Source organism: Danio aesculapii, chromosome 12 (genome assembly GCF_903798145.1).
Source record: "Danio aesculapii chromosome 12, fDanAes4.1, whole genome shotgun sequence".
NCBI classification, from domain to species: Eukaryota; Metazoa; Chordata; class Actinopteri; order Cypriniformes; family Danionidae; genus Danio; species Danio aesculapii.
Window position 1 is genome coordinate 42,280,770 of NC_079446.1, and position 22,658 is coordinate 42,303,427.

The 22,658-nt window shown below is 35.0% G+C and overlaps 1 protein-coding gene across 1 annotated transcript in view; it reads left to right on the top strand.

Annotated features, from left to right (window-relative positions):
* Positions 1–22,658, top strand: part of LOC130238114 (cadherin-18) — a 212,553-nt gene that overhangs the window by 103,213 nt on the left and 86,682 nt on the right. The window contains 1 exon segment of the mRNA XM_056469021.1: positions 14,745–14,864. Coding sequence (XP_056324996.1) covers positions 14,745–14,864 — 120 coding nt within the window.

The following is a 22,658-nucleotide window of genomic DNA, read 5'->3' on the forward strand; positions in this document are numbered from 1 at the left end:
GTTGTACACGTAGCACTCTCAATAAGCAACCCAAACTTCACAAAAATGATACAAAAGTAAGATTAAACAATCTCCCCTCATTGGGAACAGGAAAGAATCAGTTATAAATTCAATTTACACAGATAATTTGAGCAGAACAACATGGATCACTCATTGTGTATTGTATCTTTGTTTATTAACCTAAGTCCTATGCTAATTTCTCTCATCGCTCTCACTTAAATGGGACCAGACCCAACAATAATTCTGTGGTCTCCCGACAGTCAGGCTCCATTTGTCTGATTATTTACATTCAATCAAAAATCTGTGATATTTGTATAAAGTGACTTACAGATGTGGCCAATAGAAGCCCAGCTAGTTTGATGCAGTACACGTTGCAAAAGTTTATGTCTTGGCAAGGTTGAGTTGAAGGTCTCTCTTGTCTGGTAGCATTGAGCATCTTCAGTATAGCAGTAAAATGAGAAGCCGTGTTTCTGAAAGACAGATCCTAGTGATACCATGCAGACAGAGAAGAGGTTCATGTACTGAGCCCTGAGGCATACCAGCAGCTAGAGGTGTTGGGAAAAAGCATTTCTATACTCGTAGTTATATACAGTAGTTTCAGTAATTCTGTTGTGTATTTTTTAAGTTAAATTAAGATTAACTGGGAGATATTAAAAAGAAAAAAAAATAAATATGTGTGTGACATTTACCAGAAATAAATTGATTTAGTTTTATTTGATTGTTTATTCATTTACTTAAATAACTTATGTCAGTTATTGTACCAAATAGGACTAGTAACCATTCATTCAGCCAGCAGAGGGAGCCTTCACCTGTATTCTGACTGCCAGTTCTTCATTGGTTACTTCCTGTTTGATGGCCATATTAACCTGGCCACACCAAACACTTAATGGCTGTTTCTCAATGTGCGTTCTTCAGCAATCTTGCCTCCCCGTGTACTCGTGTTCTCGTGTACCGTCATCATCAACTGCCAAAGTTCAGTTCCAAAACTCAAGACCGGAAGAACGGAGGATGCGTGAAACTTCCCGGATGTGATCCTGATATCGAGGATGCATGGATGCAGACTTGAGCACTAGACTCGCTGTAGAAGTCCCAGAAGTCATTGCGACTGGAGGTGGGAAGCACAGTATTTTATATAGATTTATTATTAAAGTTCAGAGATATAACTTATTTACCCCAGGAGTTTCCCTAAATGAGACGGTGAAAGTAAACATTAACATGAAAATTTAATAAAGGAATAAACACATTAAGGGTGTTTATTTGCTGACGTTTGTATTAAAATCTGTTTTATTTATATTGTGCAATGTATACAGTATATGTAAAGTCTTTATGCATAGTATATATTTTGAAAAGAGGAAAACAATAAATCGCTGTATGCATGCTGTAATGTTTAAATAATTTTCCATTAAAAATGCGTGAAGGTCATGTGACCATCAGGAAGAACGCAGCATCTCATTTCTCAGAGGACGCGTTCTCTGTTCTCACTGTTAAACGAGTTGGTTCGTTCTTTCGAGGTGCCCTGGCAAGACCGGTCTCCACAAGACTGCAAGTCCGTTCTCTGCGTTCTTGGAATTGAGAAACAGCCACTGTGAAGTATTGCTAGTATCTGCAGCCTTACCGAGTGGTTTCCCATTGACTACTGCTTTTTGGATGACTGATTTTGCCTTGACTGCCTTGTTGGATGGACTGTTTTTTTCTGAATCTTGCCTGCTTAACCAACTATGGTTCTATCTCCATGTCATCACCACCGCCATTGTCACATTTCACTTGATTTCTGTTAGTTACAGTATCCATCCATCCATCTGTCCGTCCGTCCATCCATCCATCATCTATGAATATACATCATCCATCCACCCATCCTTCCATTCATCCATACTTACATTCATACTTCCATCCATCCATCCATGCTTCCATCCATCCATACTTCCATCCATCCATACTTCCATCCATACATCCATCCATCCATACTTCTATCCATCCATACTTTCATCCATACTTCCATCAATACTTCCATCCATCCATCCATCCATCCAGCTATTCATCCATCTATCCTTCCATCCATCCATACTTCTATCCATGCTTCCATCCATACTTGCATCCATTCTTCCATCCGTCCATACTTTCATCCATACTTCCGTCAATACTTCCATCTATCCATCCATCCATCCATCCATCCATCCATCCATCATTCCATACATGCATACATACATACAGTTGAAGTCAGAATTATTAGCCCCCCTTAGATTTTTTTCTTCTTTTTTAAATATTTCCCAAATGATGTTTAACAGAGCAAAGAAGTTTTCACAGCATGTCTGATAATATTTTTTCTTATGGAAAAAGTCTTTTAAAACCATTTTAAGGTCAAGACAATTAGCCCCTTTAAACTATATATTTTTTCGATAGTCTACAGAACAAACCATCCAAACCACCCTGCCTAGTTAACCTACTTAACCTAGTTAAGCCTTTAAATGTCACTTTAAGCTGTATAGAAGTTTCTTGAAAAATATCTTGTCAAATATTGTTTACTGTCATCATGGCAAAGATAAAATAAATCAGTTATTAGAGATGAGTTATAAAACTATTATATTTATAAATGTTAAACAGAAATTGGGAAAAAAATAAACAACAGGGGGGGGCTAATAATTCAGGGGGGGGTAATAATTCTGACTTACACTGTATATCCATACTTCCTTCCATCCATCCATCCATCCATACATACTTTCATCCATTCATACTTCCATCCATTCATACTTCCATCCATACATACTTTCATCCATTCATACTTCCATCCATACATCCATCCATCCATCCATCCATCCATCCATCCATCCATACTTCCATTCATACTTCCACCCATCCATCCAAATTAAAGTTGAACTTAAATAAAAAACTACTTATTTGAAGTCTTAAGTTCACATGTCTGTGTGTGCATGCAAGCGTGCATGTAAATACAGTACATACATAGTTCTAAATGTGTATCTGCTTAAAACCATTAATGCCATTAAGTTAACGTATTGTACACACACTACACACGAACAAACAGATTTAAACTAGTATTTGTGCAGGCACATATGAAAGACTATACAGCATATACAGTATATTGTTTTAGATATTTCTATGTACAGTATATGTCCATATAAACAACACAAAAATGCTCATTACTGTTTTTTTTTGTTTTGTTTTGTTTTGTTTTTCCCCCAAAGGCTACATATAGCAAACACATCGTTGTTCACCGTTAATTAACTCATCTCCAGATTTCCACTGTATAGGGACTTCATTTCTGTATTTTTTTTTGTTTTGGTAAACATGTTTATTTCGATTGAATCAAAGTAAACAAAGCATTCACACTGGGATTAGCACCAACTACCTTTCCACAGGGAAACCAACTCTTCGTGCAACCTGTTTCAAAAGCATCGCTCATGATAATATAAGACTAACCAGAAAAGCCGAAGTCTGTTGACCAGCGCAGCATCACCTCGGCTGTAGGAACACTTGCTCAGTCGATTAGTATTGATGAGAAACAAGGAGAAGAGACTCGCTGGTAACAAGGTTCGACAGAGGAAGAGGCAAATGAATAATTAGTCCTGTTTCCTCCTGTTTGTGTGTTTGGAGGCGTTTATCTGTAGGCATCTGAGAACCGTCTGGACTCACACTTGTGCTCTTGTCCACCGCTGTCAATAATGCTCTGAATGTGAGTGTGTGTTGATGGTTTCTCTCAAGTGACTGACTGCATGATTTAGAGTTAGATCTTTTTGCTATGAGAGACTGGAGGATCTGATAACACCACCATTACTGCATCCTGCCGTCATTTGTCATGTATATCATGGCCAGTGTTGCATAATAGTGTTCCTATTAGCATTAAAAATGTGTGGAACGGAAGGCTCTTTGTTAGGCATTGAACACTGTTAAATGTTTAACTAGGTTAATCTTATTTATTTATGAGTGAAATTATAACTGGTTGCCCATGCAAAGACTCTCTACCAAGATTCTAGTGTATTTGCTGTATGTTGATAATTGAATTGTAATATTTATTATTGTAATTAAACATATATATATTTTAATATCAGCTTAATTAGCAATAATATAAAAAGCCATGTTTCTGAAAGACAGATTTTTGTGATGCAATGTAGACAGAGAAGAGATGAGGTTCATGTACTGAGCCCTGAGGCACACCAGAAGGTAGAGTAGATGAATAAACACACACATTTCTCCACACATTGTTACATACACTCACCGGCCACTTTATTAGGTACACCTTACTAGTAGCAGGTTGGACCCCCTTTTGCCTTCAGAACTGTCTCAATCCTTAATGGCATAGATTCAACAAGGTGCTGGAAATATTCCTCAGAGATTTTGGTCCATATTGACATGATAGCATCACACAGTTGCTGCAGATTTGTCGGCTGCACATCCATGATGCTAATCTCCCGTTCCACCACATCACAAAGTTGCTCTAATGAATTGAGATCTGGTGACTGTGGAGGCCATTTGAGTACAGTGAACTCATTGTCATGTTCAAGAAACCAGTCTGAGATGATTTGAGCTTTATGACATGGCGCGTTATCCTGCTTGAAGTAGCCATCAGAAGATGGGTACACTGTGGTCATAAAGGGATGGACATGGTCAGCAACAATACTCAGGTCAACAGGCTGTGGCATTGACAAAATGCTCAATTGGTACTAATGGGCCCAAAGTGTGCCAAGAAAATATCCCCCACACCATTACAACACCACTACAAGCCTGAACTGTTAATACAAGGCAGGATGGATCCATGCTTTCATGTTGTTGATGTTTGTTTGCATTAACGAACAGTTGGACAGGTGTACCTAATAAAGTGGCCTGTGAGTGTACAGCAGGTTTAGTAATTGTGTTGAGTGATATTTTTTTTAAGTTAAATGAAGATTAACAAAGGTGATTATTCAAAAGAGAATCATATGTATGTGTTATTTAGCAGAAATAAATAAAAAAATATATTTTACAAGCGTAAAATGTTAAATAATTAACTTAATTGATTATGGCAATTCTTAAAATAGTGTAATAATGAAAAAAACATTATAGCATCAGCATTGTAAAATATAAGAAATTATTATTATTGATTGTTTGTATATTTGTTTATGTTACGAGAACCAGCTATCCAGCATTTGCAGAGAGCTGGAGAACTACACATATGCCACTTTAACAAACTACATATCCCATCAGTCAGCTCACACACAACAGTTTCGGTTACCCCTGATTGCTTGCACACAGTGATGGCTCATGAAGACTGATTACACAGACAATATTTACACTTCACATTCAAACACACATGGCTGAATCTTGTTTTTTCTGTGAACATTTCTAAGCATTATCCTTGTCTGACCTTCCCACGTTTTTGAAAAGTTTTTTTTGTTTATCGTTTATGTTGTTTTGCCGTATGTCCTGACCATTCGGCTTTTAAGCTCTTTGTATTACCCTCATGCTCTAGTTTGTACCTCTTTGACCATTGCCGGCCTGACTATTCTCTAAACAAACTGCACGTAGATCCTCACTTTTATTGTCCCTGACCCTATGTAACAGTTTGTTATTGATTGATTGATTGATTGATTAGTTTGTTTATTTAAAGGATTTTTTGGGTTTGGTAATGTAGTGGCTGACACACATTTTACAGTGCAATTTAGCAACATTTGATAATACAGTTTTAAAAAAATGTAACCATTTAATAAACACAGCAGAACAGAAGCTCTGTTTTGTCTTATTTATCATTTTAAAATGTAAAAAAGTGAATAAATCCACCATTACAGTAATGCACATTACATAAATAATAGGGGTGTTGCAGATCACGGTTGATCTGTGATTTGTATGGATCACAACCCAAGTTTCGGGACACGTCACCCACAGATTAATACATTTAGTTTTTTACTTGTTGATTAATCCTAAATTTGCTGCGATCGCAAAGAGATCGCCTCTCTTGCATTATTCAAATTGCATGTATGAAAGCATTAAGGCTTTCCTGTAAAATATAATGATGACAGAAGAAGTTGTGGTAGGTTATTTGGGATATGACCGGTATCTTAGGTTATTAAAGGTCTTTTCTGTCACTTCTTTTTATTCTGCATTAATGCATACAGTGTAAATTGCACAATCATTAAAATATCAGGATCTCAACACCCACGCAACATAAGTTATAAATGATAGTGATATGCATGTTTATTAATCGAATTGCTGCATTCAAATCTGTGTTTAAAAAACACAAAAATCAATAAAGAGATTGAGTCTTTAGTCCTTTGAGTTAGTCATGAAGATACAAACAATCAAATAACACAGAAGTACTGGGATAATGGTTTATAGTTTAGATAAGATCACTGATGTTTATGGTAAAGATTTAAACAGGTTGCCCAAATCGGTCCTGGAGGGCCGGTGTCCAGCACATTTTAGCTCCAACTTGCCTCAACACACCAGCACACGTTTCTAGAAAGCCTTTTAAGAGCTTGATTGGGGCTGGAATTAAACTTAGAAGGACACCAGCCCTCCATTACTGAGTTTGGACACCCATGGATTAAAATCACTGTCATATGCATTTAACCCTGTAAGATATCAAAATAACAGGCAGAAAATTCAAATTTTCTAAGTAAATTTTAATTGCAAAAAATTTATTTTGCTCTGGAAATTTTGACAACAGAGAACATTTCAGGCAGTTTTTCACTGTGTTTTGACCTGTTACCTTTTATGAATTCATACAACATGTTTTTAAACAAATTATTGATCAGGTTGATATTATATAGGGAATTTATGTATCAAATATGATATACATGCGGCTATACAGGGTTAGCTCGACACTCAAAAATGAAAGTTGTAGACAGCATTTACATTATTTAACCAATAGGTGGCGACAACCAGTCATCAAAAATATGCCACTGAATAGTCCTTCGAAAATGACACATCATTTATTAAAAATGAGACTAAAAATAAATATGGGTTGTACAAATTATATTGTTAGATTTCTACATTTAGCGTTATCAGTGGCGTTGACAGTAGTAACAGTGAATTTTTCACAGTACTGAATATTTTACAATTTATGTTTATTCAGCTGATTATTTCTTCATTTTGTTTTTAATAAATTTACAGGTTTTAAGCTTTGTTAAAACCAAACGTTTATTGCAGTACTGGGCTGCACCGTGGCGCAGTGGGTAGCACGTTTGCCTCACAGCAAGTAGGTCACTGGTTCGAGCCTCGGCTGGGTCAGTTGGCATTTCTATGTGGAGTTTGCATGTTCTCCCCGTGTTCGCGTGGGTTTCCTCCAGGTGCTCCAGTTTTCACCACAAGCCCAAAGATATGAGGTATAGGTGAATTGGGTTGGCTAAATTGTCTGTAGTGAATGAGTGTGTATGAATGTTTCCCAGTGATGGGTTGCAGCTGGAAGGCATCCGCTGCGTAAAACTTATGCTGGATAAGTTGGCGGTTCATTCCGCTGTGGCAACCCCTGATTAATAAAGGTACTAAGGCGAAAAGAAAATGAATGAATGGATATTGCAGTACTGTTTCTGTAATAAATGGAAAGCAAATAACATTCGTCTCCTCCCCTTTTTTGCTGATGTGAAAAATAGTCTGATCCGTGACTAAAAAACCATAGTATGATCTGAACCGTGAGATTTGTGATCCAATACACCACTAATAAATACATCATGAGACCTTTATAAAGGTTTTTTGAAGAGTTTTTTGGTTATTCCAACTGAAAAGCAACTCAATTAAGTACAAAAAATTGCACCAAACCCGCCAGAAAATCCATGCTGATGTAAGCCAGTTTTTTCCAGCAGCAAAGTGTGTGATAAAATAGTTAAAGTGGTCTGCTGAATGTGTTATAGGCACGTTAAACAGCAGAAAATCAGTATTGACTTATAAATATTACTCAGCTTCCCACTTACTGGCCCAAACGCTGGCGTTGCAGTTTTACTAAATTTTCTTTATGGTTCAGATTTTGATTGGGAGCTTGTAAACTCAATATCTTTATGAGATATTACCCACACACACATACACACACTGGCCCTGAGAGACACACTCGTCAGAAACTCCAGACAAGCTGTTTCAGCAGGTTTTCAGCCGCTGCCAGACTCTGATAGAAATGTTTGTAGTGAAGCTGAGGGCTGGATCCGCTACACAGAGGCCAGTGATAACTCATTTTAACCCACCGAAGCTGCAGGATTAACCGAAATTACACTTATCTGGTGCGCTGACAGTAATTGCGGCTATCAGGTCTTTCTGCTGTTGAACTATGCAGAAAATAGTGGACGCGGTCTCCTTAGTGCGCATTAAGCTGAGTGCTGATGAGCACAATTGAAAAGCTTTTGAAAGTACACGTTTTCAACTTGACTACAGCTGGGTCTCCATACTAGAGAAATAGGCAAAGCATGTGTCTTTTCTTCTGAGGGAAATTGTTTAGACATTCATAAAACAAGATGCATTTAAACTAAAACCGTGTAAGACTTTTGTTTAGATAGTGGGTCTTGGGGGAAAAGTTTTGCTTTTCTTATTCTATTGGCATTTTTTAAAGCATAAACACATTTTTTTTGTTCGATTTTTATTAAAATAAGGAACAAAGTAATCGATGGAGGAAGAAAAAGGAAGAGTTCATAATGAGTAGTGTATTATATTTGTTACATCAAATTTTATTTTTATATTCTCTGCTTTTCATATTTATTTAGTTTTTATATTATTATTATTAGTTTTATTTATTTATTTATTTATTTTTATTATTATTTTTATTATTATTATTCAACCCAGCACTGGGAAGCACCCATACACACTCATTCACACACATACATTTATTTAATTCACCTGTCACGTGAACATGGGGAGAACATGCAAACTGATCCACCTGGGACTCAAACCAGCGACCTTCTTTCAATGAGGCTATAGTGCTATTATTATTATTATTATTATTATTATTATTATTATTATTATTATTATTATTATTAATAATAATAATAATACTATTATTATTATTATTATTATTATCATTATTATTATTCAACCCAGCACTGGGAAACACCCATACACACTCATTCACACACATACACTTATTTAAATCAACTCTCACGTGAACACGGGGAGAACATGCAAACTGATCCACCTGGGACTCAAACCAGTGACCTTCTTACAATGAGGCGATAGTGCTATTATTATTATTATTATTATTATTATTATTATTATTATTATTATTATTACTAATAATAGTAATAATCATATCCCTTTAGATATTGTGCAACAAAGGGTTAATAATAATAATAATAATAATAATAATAATAATAATAATAATAATAATAATAATAATAATAATAAACAATAATAAACAATTTTATTAATAGGAAACAATTGCAATGTAAAAACAAGGGACATTTGTGGAATTGCATGCACATGGAAATGCACGTTACTCTTAAATACTGAGTAAAATAGTGTAGTTCGAATGGTAAATTGGTAGTTTTGAATTACACTAACTATATTTGTTGATTACGTTTGCTTTAAGACAAAACATTTGTTTACTATTGTATTTTATTTTACATCAACTGCTGTTTCATAATGAATATAATAAAAACCATAAATAAATGTTGTTTTAAAAACTTGAATTGTTTAAAACATCAAAGAGGAATTAGTGATTTACATGCCATTGGCTTTGAGACAAATGCAACACTTATATTTTATTTATTTATTTATTTTAATTTAATTTGATTATTTTTACTTTGTTTATTATTTTTATTTATTATATTATTTTATTTAAAATTTTGTAGAATAAAAAAATTACAAATGTTTAATATACCTAATTATTTTGTCTGTTTGATTTTGTTTTGTAATTTTAAAATATATTAAAGTCTAGTTCTTTACTTACACTTTATAATAATAATAATAATAATAATAATAATAATAATAATAATAATAATAATATTAATAATAATAATAATAATAATAATAATAATAATAATAATAATAATAATAATAATAATAATATTTTTCATTAGTTAATGCATGTTCATCTATTTTCTAACCTGAACTAGTAATGGATAATACTCCATTCATGCCTGTTAACATTAATTAATGCACTATGCATTAACATGAACTAACAATGAACAACTTTATTTCCATTATCTAAAGTTGACAAACATGAATAAATACTGTAATAAATGTATTGTTTACTGTTTGTTCATGTTAGTGAATGCATTAACTAACCTTAATTAATGCAACCTTATTGTAAAGTGTTATATAATGTATTATATATGGCATGTTAATAAGTCCTTCCCAAACATCTTGCTTAAAAGAAATCATGCACTGAACAGAAAACATTATAAAAAGCACTAAGATTGAATGTATAGACAGAAAGATAGACAGATAGATAGATAGATAGATAGATAGATAGATAGATAGATAGATAGATAGATAGATAGATAGATAGATAGATAGATAGATAGATAGATAGATAGATAGATAGATAGATAGATTAATAATAATAATAATAATAATAATAAATAAATATAAAAAAAATAATAAAATAAAATATTTTTTTTTATTAGTTAATGCATGTTCATCTATTTTCTAACCTAAACTAGTAATGGACAATACTCCATTCATGCTTGTTAACATTAATTAATGCACTATGCATTAACATGAACTAACAATGAACAACTTTATTTCCATTATCTAAAGTTGACAAACATGAATAAATACTGTAATAAATGTATTGTTTACTGTTTGTTCATGTTAGTGAATGCATTAACTAACCTTAATTAATGCAACCTTATTGTAAAGTGTTATATAATGTATTATATATGGCATGTTAATAAGTCCTTCCCAAACATCTTGCTTAAAAGAAATCATGCACTGAACAGAAAACATTATAAAAAGCACTAAGATTGAATGTATAGACAGAAAGATAGACAGATAGACAGATAGATAGATAGATAGATAGATAGATAGATAGATAGATAGATAGATAGATAGATAGATAGATAGATAGATAGATAGATAGATAGATAGATAGATAGATAGATAGATAGATAGATAGATAGATAGAATACTTGAAAACCAGACAAAAGAAGTATTGTTGATTTCTCCTCAGTAGGGAGAGACAATTTAACACTGGGAGGAAAATGAGAAAGATAAAGAAGGAAATTCAAGATTCTGCCTCCATAATCCTATTTTACGCCTCAGCCTTCAAAAAGTGCATTAAATGTTGTGTGGTGTTTGCAGTAAGTCAGCAGCACACAATGCAGATGGATGGATTGAACCCGGCGAGCTGTGATGAAAGTGAGCAAGAACAAGAGCCGATGAGAAATGTGACCCGAGCCAAAGCCAGCAATGAGAGATCTGCTGTCAGCTGAAGGAAGAAATAAAAAAAAAATGAATGCAAGAAAGACAGACTGTGAGCACATGGCTGAAATGAGCAAAGACAGAGCGGGGAATGAGAGGGCTTAAAAGACACAGAGAGAGATTACAAAGCACACAACTGCATTTCCAGCCCGTCTTTAATCTTTGTTGACTTAGTCTGAGCAGAAACAGTGGAGAAACTCTCCTGGTGCTTGAGGGAAGGACTTTGAAGAATGCGTGATGTGTACAAAACAAAACCAAACGAACTGAATGAATGAATTCAAATTATTCAATTCAAATAGAATAGTAATTGAATACTAATCAACTAAAATAATCAAATAAAATGCCGGACGAAATAAAAATCAAATAAAATACTAACATAGCTCTTGTCTCAAAGCCATTATAACAAAAAGGTTAGCAAGAAGGACGCTGGTTCAAGCCTCCGCTGGGCCAGTTTGCATTTTATGTGGAGTTTGCATGTTCTCCCCATGTTCACGTGGGTTTCCTCTAGGTGCTCTGGTTTCCCCACAGTCCAAAGACATGCGGTATAGTTGAATTGAATAGACTAAATTGGCTGTAGTGTATGTGTGTGAAAGAGTGTGTATGGGTGTTTCCCAGTGTTGAATTGCAGCTGGAAAGGCATCCACAGCATAAAACATGCTGGATAAGTTGGCGGTTCATTCCACTGTGGAAACCCCTGATTAATAAAGGGACAAAGCCGAAAAGAAAATGAACGAATGATTTATTAGTCTAAAAACTACAGAATATAATGTATAAATTACATACATGTATTAAAAGCTTTATTGTATACTGAAGCAATGTCAAGGTCATAGGTTTGATTCCCAAGAAATGTAAGAATTGATAATGTATACAGTTTTAGATAAAAATTTATTTTGATAATCTGCTAAAGCAATAAAATGAATTACACTTCCACATAAACTCATTAACCCTTTAACTTCCCCACCAAGAAAAAAAGGTAACACTTTTTTTTGATGGTTCTTATTGCACATTTTGTTGACTAAAAGTTGCATTGCAACTACATGCCAATTACTTCTCATTTGAGTATTATGAATGCCGTAATTCAGTGGTACAGTACGGGTAGGTAAGGGTCACCTTTATCAGGCTTGAATTTCCACTGCCTAAAGAGTACCAAGGTGTACGTCAGAAAGTTTCAGTGGCTCTCATTCTCGCTTGAAGAAATGTCAAAGTAAAACTGTACGGGTCGTTCACATATATGAGAAGCACTTCTCGTAAAACAGATGCTTTATACACATAAATGCTTGTGTATAAATGTTCATTACTAACCTTTCTATGAACATGATTTGATTATAACTGCAGATCAATGATGTGAAATAGCCTACTGTAACGTCTGTAATTATATAAAATAAATAAATAAATGCAGCATATATGAACACATACAGACCCTTACAGTCACCGATATTCAATTCAATTTAATTCAATTCACCTTTATTTGTATAGCGCTTATACAATGTAGATTGTGTCAAAGCAGCTTCACATAAAGGGTCACAGTAAATAGGAACAGTGTAGTTCAGTTTGTAGTGTTTAAGTTCAGTTCAGTTTAGCTCAGTTCAGTGTGGTTTAATAATCACTACTGAGAGTCCAAACACTGAAGAGCAAATCCAACGATGCGCAGCACTACAGATCCCGAAACTAGCAAGCCAGTGGCGACAGCGGAGAGGGAAAAAAACTTCACTAATTGGCGAAAGTGAAGAAAAAAAAACCTTGAGAGAAACCAGACTCAGTTGGGCACGGCCATTTTAATTTCTCCGCTGGCCAAACGTCTTGTGTAGAGCTGCAGTCTCAGATATGTTGCCAACGACAGAAAAACTACACACAGCAGACATTTACTCTTTATTTGGGTTCAAAAACAACACGCAACATATATCCTACAGTCAGTGCAAACCTCTCATCTGAATCTTTAATCTTCAGCAGCACATGTAACCTCTGTTAGAAATTAATTCCTTCATTCCGAGTTCATAATAGTCCAAAAGGTGATGATAATAGTTAAACATGGTGGTTTGTTCTTGATTCAGGTTGCTAAAACAATTTGCTCTTGTGTTTTGTCTGCCTTCTCCTTTGTTTTTCCGAGCTTGACTCTTGCGTTTGTCCTTTTATGAAAGGATCAGATGTCGGAATCGCTTCAATTATCATGCGCACGGTTTTATCATCAGCTCAAGAAGTTCGTTATTTCAAATATAGACGTGCACACGAGCAATCGCGAGCTCCCTGGAAAAAGTGAAATCGTTTGCACTTTTAGACGGCCTCGTAAAAAAAAAAACAGGACACGGCAGATTTTGTTCTTCTTGCTTTTGTGGCTATACATCAAGACAAAGACAAGCTTTGTTGAGCTCGGGTCAACCATGGCTCACTATTGTAATGTCTCGGCGGTGTATTTAAAACATAACGGTTCCTTTGTTTTCATTCTGGCTAGCTCCACGAGTGAGTAACGCTTCTCTATAAACCAATAGCGTTCAGCTGCTCATCTTGCTCCGCCTTCATGTACCCTTTAGTCCGGCTAGGTACCCTTTGCAAAGGTAACCAAAAAGTGGTACGGTACACTTCACTTTCAGGTACCTTTTGACAGTGGAAATGGCCATAAAAGCTTACCGCACCACACCACTCAGTGGAAACGGGCCATTAGGAGACTGTCTGCTTAATATCTGCTGATACTTCTCCTTTAACAGACTTTTGCAAGTATGTGTCAACCCTTACTAACCCCAAACCTAACCTTACAGTCTACTTATAATCTAGTGAGAATTAGTTGGCTTGTTCATGCAATGTAACTCAAATTCAACAAAATGCGTTAAAGGGACCATCAAAATAAAGTGATACCGATTTATTGATTTTTTTTGGATTGCATTTCTTAACTCCTAATGTCGCTAATTAACACACTCAATGCATTTTTTTTTCAACACATCCCATAATTTCTAAATATCCACCTCTTCCAAATGGTATATGTCGGTTTATGGTAAAAGTTTCAGACTTAATACATATACTATGAAAAATCTTTAAATATGAAGTGTACGACCAAATTACTTAAAACATAATCACAATAAAACATTTTTGAATACTATATTTTTTGAAGTATGCCATAAAATATTTCAGATTCTCGTTTAACATGTTTTCTTGTTTAATTCATTTGTTTTTTTTTTTTTACAATAAAACCAAAATCAAGTGTAGAAGTGCAATAGGATTAGGTTTGTTTGCTTTGTTTGTAAACCAACAATGCTGTGTGTGTAAACCATTACTTAAAACAATCACTCTTTAAATGACTTTAACATTCATTATTTAAAACAGTCAAAACATGGTCTACCGTTTGCTAGAGCGGGCAGTCAAAGGGTTAAGTGCATTTATATATCCTTTATAAATTAACTTTATTTTTTATTTTTTTGCAGGTACATCAGTTTTTCAAGTGACGGCGACGGACGCCGATGACCCTACATATGGAAACAGTGCACGGGTGGTCTACAGCGTTCTACATGGACAACCGTACTTCTCCGTTGACCCCAAAACTGGTAAATTCATGGCGTTCAGTTCATGTTTGCGATAGTGAATCGATACAAAGTGCTTTCTGTGGCTTTAAAAAGCTGCTGTTGCATTTTGTGGAGTGGGTGTACAATTAAGAACTACAGCCAGCAAATCTGCCCTAGCTTTTAATCCTGAGTTGTTCATATTACACCCTGAAGTTTGTTCCTCAGAAAACAGCTGTGTGCAATGCAACAAACCACCCATCACTGTGCTGAAATACAGCTTGACATGTGTGCAGTATTGTTTGGATCGCGGCTCCATAATGGAGAGCATCCCTTGAGGACGAGGTGGAGAGAACATTGTGTAAAGGCTTTCAGGGATAAAGACAGACACTGGAAGAGAGACAACAAGACCCAGAGTGCTTTGAGATGGATTTGGTGTTCGTTAGAGGTGGACATTGTTTGAGGGTTTTTACAAGTTACCATTAAATCTTAATGGAGGCACCGTTTGTTTTTTGTATGGAGGAGAGAAAGGAGAATAGGGAGAAAGAAGGAGGGAACTTGATGGGGACAATGGAGGAGGAGAGGAAGAAGTGCAGGAAGGGAAGGCATGAATGATGAATAAAGAAAGACAGAAAATTGTAAAGGAAGTAAGCAACAAAAGATGGAGGAAAGTAGTAATTAGGGTTGCCAGATACTGGAAAATTTTGCGATGTTAACTTTAAAATATATTTTTGCTGAGACAACGAGATTGTTTTATGTTCATTCTACTTAAATTTGTTAAAGGGGGGTCCACTAGGTTGTCATATTTTAAACTGTAGTCGATGTTTAATGTAGGTGTGTGAACATGAACAACATCTCTAAATGTAAGACGCTCAAAGTTTAATGCAAGGGGAGACATTGGCTTTTGCAGAGTTCGCTTAGCAAGGCCTAGAGCGAACGAAGTTTGAGGACTACAAAAACATACATCTGGGTTAGTGAGATCACAAGGGCTTCAGGTTACAAGCATTCACCACTCACATGCACCCAAAGGGGCATGGCCAGAGGCTCTGTAATGTTATAGCAGAGAAAGCTAAAATGGCGTTCCAAACGCTGCTATTTCCCACAGAGCTTCTTCTGTTTCTGTATTTGGGCTTCCAAAGGACACGGCACAAAGAGAGAAGTGCTTACAGTTTAATTTTAATTATAATTCAGAGAATATATATATATATATATATATATATATATATATATATATATATATATATATATATATATATATATATATATATATATATATATATATATATATATATAGCTAGCATTTGACAAAGGAGAACTTCCATCTCTCCCAGTTCAGTGCTGGATTTGGCTAAAAACTCCTCAAAGGAGCAGCTCCAACCATAGTAGCTGAAGCTGTGGATCATAAGCCACAACCTGTAAGTGTTTTTATTTGTTAAAATGTATTTATTACATGCACAGTTTCTAGTGTAACGGTATTGCAGCAAGGACATGAACAAGGATGTAAACAATGGGAAATTCAGTTTGGCGCAATTAACAATTTAAACCACTGTAAACAGCCACAATCTTTACCAGCACTGCAGTGTCTCTCTATGTGGCCGCCTGCCCTGCATTCTACATCTAAAATAGCAAACTCGCATAAGATGTGAACAAATATGTGAACATTTCATATTACTTACACATGCTTATTTCGAATATATATGAAAGACACTTGTCAGATGTTATTATAGAGAGCAGGCGTGAGGTTCAGATGTGTCCTCTTTATTTTCTGACAGTATTAACACAAATGTGTGTATTTATAGGGGTGTGACGCTTTTCCTGGTGATGTGGAGCCAATTCGCGAATCACAGCACATTATGTTAGCTGACCAATCAGAGCCTCTTGAGGATGGGCTTTAGGAGGAACTAGGAAATATGACAGTCATTTTCATGTTAGCTGAGTAGCAGTATATAATCAAAGTAAGATATATGAAAAAAATATTGCTTTGCATCGTATAAACACAACCAGGCCTGAAAAATACGCTCTGGACCACACCTTTAAAACAATTACATTTATCAATTTGTGTAAGGATAACATGAAGGAACTGTGTGGAACCTAACATTCTTTTATGATGTTGTTGTTGAATATTGTAATAAGGATATTTCTTACGATGTAACATTTTCCTAGAAAAATGCTGTTTTTAGTTATGTTTTTTAATCATTTATGTCTTTAATGATATTTAAATTACATTTTTTTTTTTTGAAAAATGGAAAGATGAAGGAAGGTAATAATGGAAGGAGGAAATAAGGGAAAAGAGAAAGCAAGCAAAGAAAGAAAGAAAAAAAGAAAGGAAGTTAATAGGAAGGGGAAATGGAAACTAAAAGACTAAAAGAACAATATCAAATAATGAAGAAACTATAGTATTACAGAGATGAAAAAAATATAAAGAACAAAAAATGTGAAAAGAAAAGGAAATCATGGAACTGGAAGGAAGGAAGGAAGGAAGGAAGGAAGGAAGGAATTAAGGTGGAAGAAAGGAAGGAGGGAAGGAAGGAGGGAAGGAAGGAGGGAAGGAAGGAAGGAAGGAAGGAAGGAAGGAATTAAGGTGGAAGAAAGGAAGGAAGGAGGGAAGGAAGGAGAGAAGGAAGGAAGGAAGGAAGGAAGGAAGGAAGGAAGGAAAGAAGAAAGGAAGGAAGGCAAAATAAAGAGGGATTATATAAAGAATAGTGCGATACAAGAAAAGAGGAAAAACCTGAGATAAAGAAAAATAAAAGTAGAAGTAGAAAGGGAAAAAAACTGGTGAAAGGACTATGGTAAATTAAACAAGAAATATAATAAGGCAGAGATTATTATGAGATAAAAATTTAAAAAGACACAAAGGAGAGACAAATTGTATAAAGAAAGGAAGCCATGGAACTGCAAAGAACGAAAAGATAAATGAAAGTGAAATGGTGGAAGAATTAAAAGAAAACAAAAGATAAAATACAGTGGAAACATACAAAGGAAGGCGAAAATAAGGGGGAGCAAGCAATGGGAGAAAGGAAAAAGAGAAGTAAAAAGAAGTCAAATGCAAAACAGAAAAAGAATGAATGAAAATATTACAATTTAAAAATAAATATAATAAGGCATGAATAAAGAGACACAAAGGACAAAAAGGTATAAAGAAGGTATGGAACTAAAGGAAAGAAGAAAGGAAGGAAAGAAGGAACAACAGAAGGAAGAAACAGAAGAATTGAAATCAAACAAATGTGAGCGATAAAAAGGAAAGGGCAGTAAGAATAAAAGATAAGATGAGATAAATGAGAAAATGAAAATAAGATAAAGAATGAATACACATAAAGGAAGTAAGAAAAAAGAAAACTGAAAACAGAAAAAGAATAAAATAACCTTACTAATAAAGAAGGAACAGTTAAGAAGGTAGAAATGAAAACATACAGAAAAGAAAGAGCAAAATAAAGCAAAGATGGAATAAAAGAAGTAAGAATAAATGAAATAAAGATTCTGCAAGGATGCAACTAATCATTTACCAGTGGCTGAAAGTAGATCCAGCTATAAAGTATGTATTCGTGGAATATCCTGTTAGCATACGTTTATGTCAGATTTCAGAGGTTTAATAGGTTGCAAACATTGACCTTACAGCAAGAGACATTTGCACACAATCCTCTGACATTATGCATGCAAAATCTGCAAGTGGTTTCTTAAGAACCTTCTCTCTATTATCTGTAGTGCTGAACAGCAATCTGAAAAATTTGATGCTGCTGAGAGGGAAATAGAAGCTGTGCATATTCCAACTCTGTCCGTGGTGCTGAAATAGAAACCAGCCTCAGTCTGCCATTATACAATACGCTGTCCATAGTGCTGAAATACAAATGCAGTGTCTTTGTGTGGTTGTTGCTGTCCATAGTGCTGAAATCTTAATTGAACTCCTATTTGCCCGTGCTGAAAAAAACATAGCATAATTAGTACTTTACGTTGCTGAAAGGGAAATAGAAGCTGTTTATATTCCAGCTCTGTCCTTGGTGCTGAAATACAAACACAGGATCTTTGTAGTAATCTTTTATGGTGATGCTTTAGTTGGATTAATACTGTAAGGTGCTGAAAGGGATATAGAATCAGTGTATATGCCGGCTCTGTGCTGAAATAGAAACCAGCTTCGATCTGCGTATATACAATGTGCTGTCCATGGTGCTGAAATACAACACAGTATCTTTATTGTGTTGTTGTTGCTGTCTATAATGCTGAAACCATAATTGAACTTCTTTTTAGCAGGTGTTGAAAAAACATGCCATAATTAGCACTTTAACTCCTCTACACAGACAAACATCTATAATTAGGCTCACACAAGAATTTGTGCCTGAGAAATCCACATATTTTCGAACCTCTAATTCAGTCTATTTATTTACTTATTAAAACTATTTAGACTGATTTCAGCAATTTTATTGAATAATATGCAGATGTTTGGATGATTTGTGAGCAATACAGTTTGTAAAGTAATACTTTTTGACTTTTAGAAGACATTAGATGTAGTTTTGAGTTGCGATTACGCAATGATGTCATCACGTGAAGTAATATGTTAAGAAGAACCTATTTATTGTGCATCTGGATGTAATGTTTTAATATAAAATAATACACGGCGCCTCAGAGAGTAGAGACATGACGGGCTTTCGCTTGTCAGATACTATGTGATGACATCACTGATATGCAAATTAGAGCGTGATATCATCTGGCCACATTTAGCTACTTTTTGGGCAAGCTTTAGCTACTTTTCATTGGAAATAGTTGGCAAAACTGGTGACTAATAGCAATGACTGAGAGATGTGCAGACGGTCAAAACACTCGACTGATTTATTTAGATTTTAGTAACTATAACTTTAACTTTTTATTCAGTTTGTGGTCTCATTTTATCTGTAACACTGTAAGCTATGACATCGACTTGCCTTTTACTACAAAGACGCCGTTTTCGCATGTAAGTACCATGGTAAAGCGATGTAAACAATAGGTCTCTTGCAGAAACGGTGACATAAATGAATAACCATCCATAATTCAATACTATATGTCGGTGGACTAAATGTGCTTGATGGGATGTTTCTCTGTGGACTCTTACCTTTTCAAAACAAACCGTGATGCACAGCAATGAATGCGTGTGTGTGTTGTTATTATGATGATATGTGCTCCATATCTAATGATTTCTGCAAAACTTACACAAATTTTGCAAATACATTCTTTATAAGCTTTCCATTGAAAAACGACCAGCGGCAATTGGTGCTTAAGGGTTGTAGCTTTAAACTGATGTAAATTTTTTTTAAGATTACTCATGTTCTTTTTGGTGTAATTTATTCATAAACACTGACATGTGGAAAAAACAGCGTCCCAGTGCGTCCGCGTCGGGGCGCTGGCTCAGTAAGTAAACTCAGATTAAAGTTTATACTCAGAGTTGATTGAACCTCCTTAATGAAACAGGCCCAATAAGTTGTAAATATTAGTCTTTGGGGTTGTATTATCATACAAAAACTTTGTAATAATCTGCCAGTACTTTTTCTCTTATTTTACAGACTTATTTCTATCTATGTATTGCTTCTTATACTGTACATTATATTATTGCAAACTACTAATACAGTTGAAGTCATAATGAGTGGTGTTAGAGAGCCCAACCTGTGGTCTGTGTGGGTCCTAATGCCCCAGTATAGTGATGGGGACTCTATACTGCTCAGTGAGCGCCGTCTTTCGGATGAGACGTTAAACCGAGGACCTGACTCTCTGTGGTCATTAAAAATCCCAGGATGTCCTTCCAAAAAGAGTAGGGGTTTAACCCCGGCATCATGGCCGAATCTGCCCACTGGCCTCTGTCCACCATGGCCTCCTAATCATCCCCATATCATAATTGGCTTAATCACTCTGTCTCCTCTCCACCAATCAGCTGGTGTGTGGTGTGCGGTCTGGTGCAAAATGGCTGCCGTCGTGTCATCAGGGTGGATGCTGCGTACTGGAGGTGGATGAGGAGATTCCCCCGTTTGAGTGCCCAGAAAAGCGCTGTATAAATGTAAGGAATTATTATTATTATTATTATTATTATTATTATTATTATTATTATTATTATTATAATTATTAGCCCCCCTGAATTATTAGCTCCACTTTTTATTTCTTCCCCAATTTTTGTTTAGCGGAGAGAAGATTTTTTCAACTAATTTCTAAACATAATAGTTTTAATAACTCATTTCTAATAACTGATTTATTTTATCTTTGCCATGATGACAGTGAATAATATTTTACTAGATATTTTTCAAGGCACTTATATACAGCTTAAAGTGACCTTTAAAAGCTTAACTAGGTTAATTAGGTTAACTAGGCAAGTTGTTGTATAATGATGGTTTGTTCTGTAGATTATCGAAAAAATATATAGCTTAAAGGGGCTAATAATTTTGACCTTAAAATGTTTTTTAAAAAAATTAAAAACTGCTTTTATTCCAGCTGAAATAAAACAAATAAGACTTTCTCCAGAAGAAAAAAATATTATCAGACATACTGTGAAAATTTCCTTGCTCTGTTAAACATCATTTAGGAAATATTAAAAAAAGAAAACAAGTCGGCGCCAGTGGTGTGGTGGTTAGTGCGCCGACACCTGCACTCCGGTGCTCACTGTGACCTGAGTTCGATTCCCGCCTCGTGGTCCTGTGCCGATCCTTCCTCTCTCTCTGCTCCCCATGCTTTCCTGTCAATACTCTACACTTTCCTATCCATTAAAGGTGAAAGCACTGAAAAAATAATTATAAAAAAAAAGAAAACAAAATTCAAAGAGGGGCTAATGATTCTGACTTCAACTGTAAATGTCAATAAAAGTCACTTTGTTAAACTGTGGAATTAAATTATCAACACCAGAAATCGACAGAGCTGAGATCCAGCTCCCATAATGCAATTCACAACCGCCAAAACAGCCAAAATTTATGGTCAACACCAATGAATCACAAAATACAGAAACTGTTAATTAACAGATTTTTTTAATGTGTATTACAGCGCAAAAAAACTTTGAGCATGATCAAAAACACCTTTCAGTTATTTTTTGTTGACATTTAGTAAAGTGTGCTGCACTTTTATGCTACTAGGCTACTACTTATGTTAACTACTTATTTTACTATAATAAAAATTTAAAAATTCTATAGAAAAACATCACATATATTAAGGATCTTCACCTAAACACTTTCTGAGATCCTGTCCATTTTAAATTAGTGTAATATGATCAGAATTGTGTACATGTTCATCTGTAAGGAGGAGTGCAGAAGATTTCATAGAACAAACCATGAAGAACATTCACGTTTTCAAAAGCACAGCGGCATATCAATGACTTCGGTGAGAGTTTTTCAGAGATGAAATGCTTAATGGAATTGTGGCAGGACAGAGTATCAGCATTGCCAGACTGAGTTTATTTTAGATGCTGTACAAGGACTTAATGCTTTCAGACAGGAGACATGAGAACTGATTCAAGGGAATTGTGCGAAGAAGAGAAAAAAAAAGACAAGAAAGATTGACTTAGTCTTGCTTTACTGCATTGCCTGTTAGTGATACTTCACTTTCAATCTCTCACAAACTACCTTTCGGGATATTTAGTACCACAGACACAAATATCCCATTTAGAGATGTGTAAAATGAATATACTGCCAGAGTGAATTTTGAGTACTTAAGTCATCATGGAATCGAATAGATGCTTTATTATTGCATGTGATTATTTATTATAATTTAAAGTACTAGTATAAAAAATGTCTAATGAAAGAGAAAAATTTAATAATGCGCATCAAAATAATATTTAATATTAATATGCATCTATATTACATCTAATACACAGATATAGAAATAAAATTTGTCTTAAAT